The sequence below is a fragment of the Carlito syrichta genome, unplaced genomic scaffold (genome assembly GCF_000164805.1).
Source record: "Carlito syrichta isolate Samal-C Ts95f unplaced genomic scaffold, Tarsius_syrichta-2.0.1 Scaffold314870, whole genome shotgun sequence".
In the NCBI taxonomy this organism is placed as follows: domain Eukaryota; kingdom Metazoa; phylum Chordata; class Mammalia; order Primates; family Tarsiidae; genus Carlito; species Carlito syrichta.
In genome coordinates, this window is record NW_007258966.1 from 518,784 (window position 1) to 527,573 (window position 8,790).

Genomic DNA, 8,790 nt, shown 5'->3' on the forward strand with positions numbered 1-8,790 from the left:
GAGGCGGAAGGATCGCCGGAGCCCAGCAGGTTGAGGCTGCGGTGGCCGGGAGCATGCCACTGGCGACAGAGTGAGACTCCAACTCAAAAAAAAAAAAAAAAAAAAAAAAAGATCTCACCAAGTTGCCCAGGCTGGTCTTGAACTCCTGGACTCAGGCAGTCCTCTCGCCTCGGCCTCCCAAAGTGCTGGGATCACAGGCTTGAACCACTGGACCTGGCCCTTTTAAAATTTTTATTTATGTATTTATTTACTTAATTAATTATTTTTTTTAAGTTGGTATCTCACTCTGTAGCCCAGGCTAGAGCGCAGTGGCACACTCACGGCCACCACAGCCTCGACCTGCTGGGCTCAGGCAATCCTTCCACCTCAGCCTTTCAAGTAGCTGGAGTCATAGGTGTGTGCCACCACGCCCAGCTAATTTTTTGATTTTTTGTAGAGATGAGGTCTTGCCAAGTTGTCCAGGCTGGTCTTGAACTCATGGGCTCAAGCAATCCTCTCACCTCGGCCTCCCAAAGTACTGGGACTACAGGCATGAGCTACCATACCCAGCCTCCTTTTTTTTATTTTTTAATTATCATGTATTTTTTAGTTGGGGCCATTGCCCAGGCTGGAGTGCAGTGGCACAATCATGGCTCACCACAGCCTGGACCTCCTAAGCTCAGATAATCCTTCTGGCTCAGTCTCCTGAGTAGCTTATTTTTATGGGGTTTTTTTTGTAGAGACAAGGTCTCTCTATGTTGACTAGACTGGTCTTGAACTTCTGGGCTCAAGCAATCCTCCCACCTCAGCCTTCCAAAGTGCTGGGATTATAGGCATGAACCATCACTCCCGGCCAAGATATTACTTTTAAAGTCACCAGTTTCTAAATTCCTTGGAGATGGACCTCTGTAAGGATACCTGTGCTTTTAAAGTAGCCACTTAGAAAAGGTACAACTGGCCCCAGCACGAAGGTGGAAAAAATTGAGACATGAGAGGCTGGAGACCCAGGTTTTCCTTTCAGGTTTGCCACTCACAAACTCTGAGCCCTTCGTTATATTTCCTCTCTTCCTTGGGTCTCAGTTTCCCAAGAGATTAGTCTAAATGATCCATAAGGCCCCTTCTAACTCTGATGCAAGAGAAGGGCAAATGCTTTCCCAAATTCTTCCCTTGGTGTTGGTTCCAACGTATGCCACTGATTGTAATACCCTGAAGAGTAGGGTGACATAATGGCATTTATGTGTGGATTTATCCTTCCAGGTATCCCAGGTGCCCTAGGGCCTCAGGGATTTCTAGGATTGAAGGGGGACCAAGGAAACCCAGGCCGCACTACAATTGGGGCAGCTGGCCTCCCTGGCAGAGATGGTTTGCCTGGCCCACCAGGCCCACCAGGCCCACCTGGTAAGTCCATTTCTCTCATTGGTCTTGAGACTCAGGTGTAATCCAGACTGCAGAACAGTCATGATGTTTGAGGGATCATCTCATAGATAAAACAGCTAAGCCAGGACACATGTTAACTGCAAAGGGGCAACCATGAAGGCTCCATCCTTTCTGCACCAGAGCTGTGCCTCTACCAGTTATCGACTCCAGGAAAGTGTTCTCCATCAAGGAACAAGCAAACTAGGACCATCTTGATGATCAAACACTGCTTAATGCCTTCTAACTTTTGAACCCATTCCTATTCCATCTTTCATTATTCTCAGCCCTTACGCCTTTGATTTTTCAGCTACTGAAGTAGCAGCACTATCTCTTTTGAGCTTCCCCTGAGCCACAGGATTCCATTAGGGTAGGCTGAGAACCTGGATCCTCAAGGTGGTTGCTAAGATGAAAGCTTGTCCTTCTTAGATCTTCTACCTGAATATGGAATTCTAAATTCTGAGAGAAAGACTAGACATACTGCCTACCATTTTTCTTTGTAACCTAAATCCCATGACCATTGCAGCTATTTTTTCTTTTGTCATAAGGGAACTTTTGGAGAGTAGATACTGGGATTGCTGAGTTACTGAAGCTACCTTGTTTTTACCTATATCCTGTGTCTAGTACAGTGCCTGGTACATAGTAGATATTCTGTAAGATTAGAAGAATAAATTGAGCCATCAGAAAATCCTGTTGGCTCCTTGCTGCAGATAAGGGTCCCTGTCTTAAATTTTGAATGTTATTTTTTTTGTCTCTACTCTGGTTGTTGAACCTTGTGGACTCCGACTTTTGTGATTGAGCTGCTGTGGTGAGTCAGGTGAGTCATCAAACTTATATAAACTGCCAACATTTTGTGTTCATTTTCCTGAAGGTCCAGCATTTGAGACTGGAACCCTACACAACAAAGAGCCTGGGTTCCCTGGTCTCCGAGGAGAACGAGGTCCAAAAGGAAACTCAGGCCTCAAAGGAATAAAAGGTGATTTTGTCCCCTTGAGTTTCTTGGTCCCCAAACTCTGTAGAGAAGGCTTTATGGGAAATAAGCAAACAATCTTGGGAACCTAAACAGAAGCAATTATGGATCTTGACTGGGGCTTTGATTATAGGATTGTTGGAAGTATTATATTTGGGACTCTGAGACTGAGGCTGGCTATTGAGGTCACACAGGACAGAGTTGTTCACAGGCTTCATTTCCTATCCCCTCCACTTGCAAAAGCTATTGCTGGTAGCCTACGGTGTTCACCAGTACGTGTTGCAAACCCTCCTAGTTTGCAAGTCCAAGGATGGAAGTCACTTATTACCTTCAGCCTGAAGGAAAGGGCTTTGAACAGGTCAGGACGTGAGACTCTGAAAAAGTCAACTGGTTCCAGGAAAGCAACTCCAGTCGCAACTAAAGTTGAAGAATTGATTGAGGACCCCAGCCTTCAGCTGTACTGACTCCATCTTCTTGTGGCCTTTGGGTCATTTCCCCATTCCTTACTCTGAGGGAAAGATGCTCAAATAAGTCAATTCATTACAGTTGCAGCCTAGGCCAGGGTGGAGGAAGAGGTGAAACTACTGACTAAAAAGAGGTTTGGGGATGGCCTAGAGATTTCAGATGTCTGAGTTCTTTCCTCTTCTCTTGATGAATTAACAGCTCTCCTCAGCCTCAAACAGAGAAGTTCTAACTTACACCTCTTCTTTCTCATTGCCCTGTCATAAAATGTCACTACCTAAGTAGAGGAACTAATTAACAAATTTCTAAAAGCTTGATCTCTGCTATTCAGGTACAAGGACAATTATTTGAGAAGAAAGAACATTAAATTGCAAGTTTGGACTTAGGATGTTAATTTTGGCCTTTCCCTGCCTCACTATGGAGCTAGTGTATTTTTTGATACCATTCTCATTCCTAAAACGGGGACATCTCTGATGCTTCCCCTTCCACCTTTCCATGGAGCCAAGAGGTTTTCTCTAAGTCTGGAATAGCAATAGGGATTCTCAAGTCTCACTGTACATGATAATCACTTAGGAAATGCCACTAAAAATTAGATTATTGGGTCTGGCTTCCTGAGACTGATTAATTATGACTGGGATGGCGCCCAGCAAGCTGCCTTATAAACAAGTATCACAGATGACTCATGCAGGAGGTCCATGGATCACACTTGAGAAATACTAATTTGAAGAGCAGACTGTTCTCCTAGAGTTTCAGGGATTATCAATTTTCTAAAAGTAAAAAGAGGCTCTTTGAGACCTTGGGGAAATTCAGAGTCACCTATGTTGGCATCAATTCTCATTTTCAGTACATAAGCATGAAAGCTATAGGGAGTTGGACCATAGTGCTAATGACATCTTGATACATTTTCAAGGGTACTTTGCTGAAATCCCTATTATCAATTTATTTAGTGTTTGTCTCACATGTAGAAAAGTCAGGGGAAAGGACATTTTGAGGAAGAGATCCTGTGAGCGACGTTCATTCCAGACTCTCAGTTGGTTAGTGTATGTCAGTGGTTCTCAACTCTGGCTGCATATTAGGCTCACTGATGACTGGGCCTCATCCCAGACTAATACAATCTGAATCACTAGCACAGACTCTGATGGAGAGTGAACGCAGTTCATTCGAGTCTGTTCTCTGCAACCTTCTGATTCACTCCATAGAGTTGTTCAAGTTACAAATAACCACTCAGTTTTTCTTTCTTTTTGGAAAAAATGGCCCGTTTTGTTCTTCATTCTCTCCCCTCACCCCAGGGGACTCAGGCTTTTGTGCTTGTGATGGTGGTGTCCCCAACACTGGACCCCCTGGGGAACCAGGCCTGCCTGGGCCACAAGGTCTCATAGGCCTTCCAGGCCTTAAAGGAACCAAAGGAGATCCAGGCTCTGGGGGCACACAGGGTCCAGCAGGGGCTCCGGTAAGTCTTGCCAAACCCTGACCCTGAGGGAGGAATGGGAGCTTTCAGGTGCCCCTCACTCTTCCCCCAAATCCCATCACTTTCCTAAAGCACATAGAAAGATGGGGATAAAATACAACTTCAGATTTTCATCTGCAACATGAAGAAGTCTAACTAGATGGTCTCTAAAGTCCCTTCCAGCTTTAGCCTACCTACCTTCCTTTTCCTCCTTCTTCCCTTCCTTCCTTCCATCCACAAAATTATTTACCTTTGCCTAGCAATGTGCTAGCCCCTAAAGATAAATGAGAATTAAGATGAAGTTCCCATCCTCAAAAATTTCAAAATTTACAAAATATTCAGAAAATACATGAGCAATTATTATCCAAGATTACAACATAATCAAGTGCCTAGAACACTGCCAAAGAACCTGCTTGAGGTCACAATGCTGAGGGCCAGAATTCGATGACATCTGCATCTCCTGATTACTCCTTTCTGTCTTTTTGTCAGGGTTTATCTGGGCCTCCAGGTCTCGCAGGTTCCAAAGGAGAGAAGGGAGAACCTATTCTCAGTACAAGATCAGGGATGCCAGGGGAGCAGGGTGATCCTGGCCCCCAGGGATTCCCTGGTGTGACAGGAGCCCCAGGCAATGATGGAGTACCAGGTTCACCAGGTCTGCCAGGCCTTCCGGTAAGTTGATTGTTCCTGGATGATTAGCTCTATAAATCCTCACACCTGATTTGGGGGAGTTTGATGGCCACTGGATCATGAGACAGGACAAAACAGAGAGAGCCTGGAGCATCTCACCCTACCTCTGCCACTGACACTTTTTGCTTCATGCTTTTCCTTTCCGTAAAATGGGAATTTTTTTTTTCTCAGAACGGGTCATTGACTCATTTGATGAATACTAGTAACAACTGACCATATCACTTAAAAGTGTTTCAGCTTCTCAATGGTATTCCCCTTTAAGTAATCCGCCAGCTTCCCGTGACCTCAAGCTGTTATTATTCTGCCCTCTTCTCCCACCTCCATCCAGAACCTTTCTCATCATCAGATCATACAGAGTTCATAAAACTCATTTTTACTGACAAAAGAGATTGACTGATAAACTAAGGTGATAAGAGAATTTTAACAAAATACAAAGCATTGGTCACACTAGGTACCTCTTTCCTATGGTCAGAGGACCCTCCAGGTAAATCTGTGAGTTGATCTTTCATTCTTTTTTATGTATTATCTAGGGTGATGGAGGACAGGGTTTCCCAGGTGAAAAGGGGTTACCAGGACTTCCTGGTGGAAAAGGCCAGCGTGGTCCAATTGGCTTCCCCGGAATTGGGTTGCCAGGACCTCCTGGACCTCGTGGGCTTCCTGGAGATAAAGGAGTAAATGGATTACCAGGGCAACAAGGCCTCCCTGGACTTCCAGGTAAGTCATAAAATCAGATAATTTTGGACTTGGACATTTGACCCCTTGTTGAGTAGATATGAATCCAGTGCATGAAATGTGTCATAAGAAGAAAGTTGGTTGAACATAATCGCTACTTTTGATCCCTTTGAGGGTTTTCATGTTCATGGGGGGAAAGGATTATAATTTTATTGTGGTAAGCCTAGAGGGAAGAACAATATAGATTTCCACTCGACTGTGAAGAACTTTCTAACTGAGCAGTCTAAGAATGCAACAGGGCTATCTAGGGAGGTTATCAGCTCATAATCCCTGGAAAAGTTCAAGGAGAAGCTGGATGACCATTTATTTCAACTGTCATCAAAATAATGAGTGGAAGATTGGACAAAGTATCTTATAAATTGTATGGTAATATCACTGGTAGGAACGAACCTTTCCTCAATTCATAAAATCTCAGCTTGGACAGGGACCCTAGTAGCATCCGGTCTAATCCCCATTTGATACCTTAACTCCCTCCTCTTTATATAACTTTCTTTTCTACTTGAATTTTAGGAATTATAATGAGTGACGGTTCTGCTTATAGATTATGAAGGTACTATGCTAATAACATATTCTTCCACACAGCCAAAACAACTTTGTACCAACTTGTGTGTTTTTACAAATTCTATCTTTCCATTAGTGGCACCATACTTCTTATAATCATCTGAAGTTTGAAATTTTGAAATTATATCTTATTTCCTTTGCAATGCCTCTTGTATTCTTTCCTTCTGTTTCTTTTTTTTTTTTTTTTTTTGAGTTGGAGTCTCACTCAGTCGCCCAGACTGGAGTGCAGTGGCCACTCCCGGCCACCGCAGCCTCGACCTGCTGGGCTGCGGCGATCCTTCCGCCTCAGCCTTCCACGTAGCTGGAATTACAGGCACGCACTACCACGCCCGTCTAATTTTTTGATTTATTGTAGAGATGAGGTTTCGCCTTCCCAGGCGGGTCTCGAACCCGTGGGCTCAGGCAATCCACTCACCTCAGCCTCCCAAGGCGCGGGATTACAGGCTGAGCCACCGAGCCCGGCTTTCCTTCTTTTTCTTGCTACTAAACTCTCATTATCTCATGCCTAGCTTATCAAATACCTATATGCTTATTGTAATAAGTGGATGGTTGAATGGATGGATAGACAAGTGGATGGGTGGACAGAAAATACATGGGCAATTATTATCCAAGATTACAACATGGATGGATGGATGGATGAGTGAATGAATGTCAACACTTTCCTAAGTAGTTTTTCATCTCCTACCTCTATATTTTTCACATTTAATTATATTATGAACACTGCTGACAACTTAATATCTGTAAGGTGCCAATATCATCATGTTACTTGCCACTCCAAAACCATAAATGGACCCCATTGAATAGGGGATAACATCAAAACTCCTCAACATAGAATCCAAAATTATCCAAAAATGGATATAACATACCTTTTCAACCTTATATCACTCTTCGTAATTTAAAAAATCTAAGACACCAGTATTCTTCACTATACCAAAACCTAATACATTGACTTCTAACTCCAAGATTTTGCCCAAATTGCCTTTTTCTAGAATACTCTTCCTCTTTTCTTTATGTAGTCACATTACATCCATCTTTCAGGGTTCAACATAAGCCCCACTTCTTCCATTAAGCTTTCCCTTGACCTCCACAGTATGTTATTGCTGCTTAAATTATATATTGCTTTCCATTAATCATTTTACTTTTCCCAACTACATTGTAAGCCTCTGGATACATAGGGAGGGTGAGTAATACTTCTTAGAGTTTCTCAACCTGCTTAGCACATGTGCAATGTTCTATAAGAGACTAATATTTATTTACAGAAGGAAGGGCTTTCCCAATAATATTTCTTAGATTCCGTTCTCCTTTTTCACCTTGCCACGTGTATGAATTATAACAAAAGAAGATAGGATACCACGTCTTCTAAAATTTTATTTTAAAATACATTTTTGTGAATCAGTGTAATAAGTCCTTATTACGATGATACACTGATTTCAAACCAGTCAAAGTGGGGACCAAAGGTAGGCCCAAACTTTACCTGTACAATGAACATTTGTTTACCTAGTCCTGAATTGTACGCCACATCGTTAAAATAAAAATTAGAGCCGGGCTCGGTGGCTCAGCCTGTAATCCCGCGCCTTTGGGAGGCTAAGGTGAGTGGATGGCCTGAGCCCGCGGGTTCAAGACCCGCCTGGGCAGCAAGACCTCATCTCTACAATAAATCAAAAAATCAGCCGGGCGTGGTAGCGCGTGCCTGTAATTCCAGCCACTTGGAAGGCTGAGGCGGAAGGATCACCGGAGCCCAGCAGGTCGAGGCTGCAGTGGCCGGGAGCGGCCACTGCACTCCAGTCTGGGTGATAGTGAGACTCCAACTCAAAAAAAAAATTAGAAGCGGGGCTCGGTGGCTCAGCCTGTAATCCCGTGCTTTGGGAGGCTTGAGGTGAGTGGAATGCCTGAGCCCACGGGTTCGAGACCTGCCTGGGTAACTTGGCGAGACCTCATCTCTACAATCAATAAAAAACTAGCTGGGCGTGGTAGCGTGCGCCTGTAGTTCCAGCTACTTGGAAGGCTGAGGCGGAAGGATCGCCAGAGCCCAGCAGGTCGAGGCTGCGGTGGCCGGGAGCAGCCACTGCACTCCAGTCTGGGCGACAGAGTGAGACTCCGACTCAAATAAATAAATAAATAAATAACAGAGTGAGACTCCGACTCAAATAAATAAATAAATAAATAAATAAATAACAGAGTGAGACTCCAACTCAAATAAATAAATAAAATAAAAATTAGAACACAGAAAAGAAAAAAAAGGATAATGGTACAGGTTAAAACTTGATTATTTAAGATTCTTAAAACCAAACCAATTTTTTTTTTAGTTGGAACTCACTCTGTCACCCAGGCTGGAGTGCAGTGTCACGCTCACAGCCACCCCAGCCTTGACTTACTGGGCTCAGGAGATCCTTCAGCCTCAGCCTTCCAAGTAGCTGGAACTACAAGTGTGTGCTACCACACCTGACTAATTATTTGATTTTTTTATTGTAGAGACGAGGTCTTGCCAAGTTACCCAGGCTGGTCTTGAACCCCTGGGCTCAGGCAATCCTCTTGCCTC

The 8,790-nt window shown here is 43.8% G+C and overlaps 1 protein-coding gene across 5 annotated transcripts in view; it reads left to right on the forward strand.

Moving 5' to 3' along the window:
• Positions 1-8,790, forward strand: part of COL4A6 (collagen type IV alpha 6 chain) — a 310,397-nt gene that overhangs the window by 267,654 nt on the left and 33,953 nt on the right. For all 5 annotated transcript variants that reach the window (XM_008072174.1, XM_008072176.1, XM_008072177.1 and 2 more), the window contains exons 19-23: positions 1,237-1,377; positions 2,264-2,368; positions 4,114-4,274; positions 4,761-4,940; positions 5,489-5,672. In XM_008072174.1, coding sequence (XP_008070365.1) covers positions 1,237-1,377; positions 2,264-2,368; positions 4,114-4,274; positions 4,761-4,940; positions 5,489-5,672 — 771 coding nt within the window. The remainder of the gene's footprint in view (positions 1-1,236; positions 1,378-2,263; positions 2,369-4,113; positions 4,275-4,760; positions 4,941-5,488; positions 5,673-8,790) is intronic.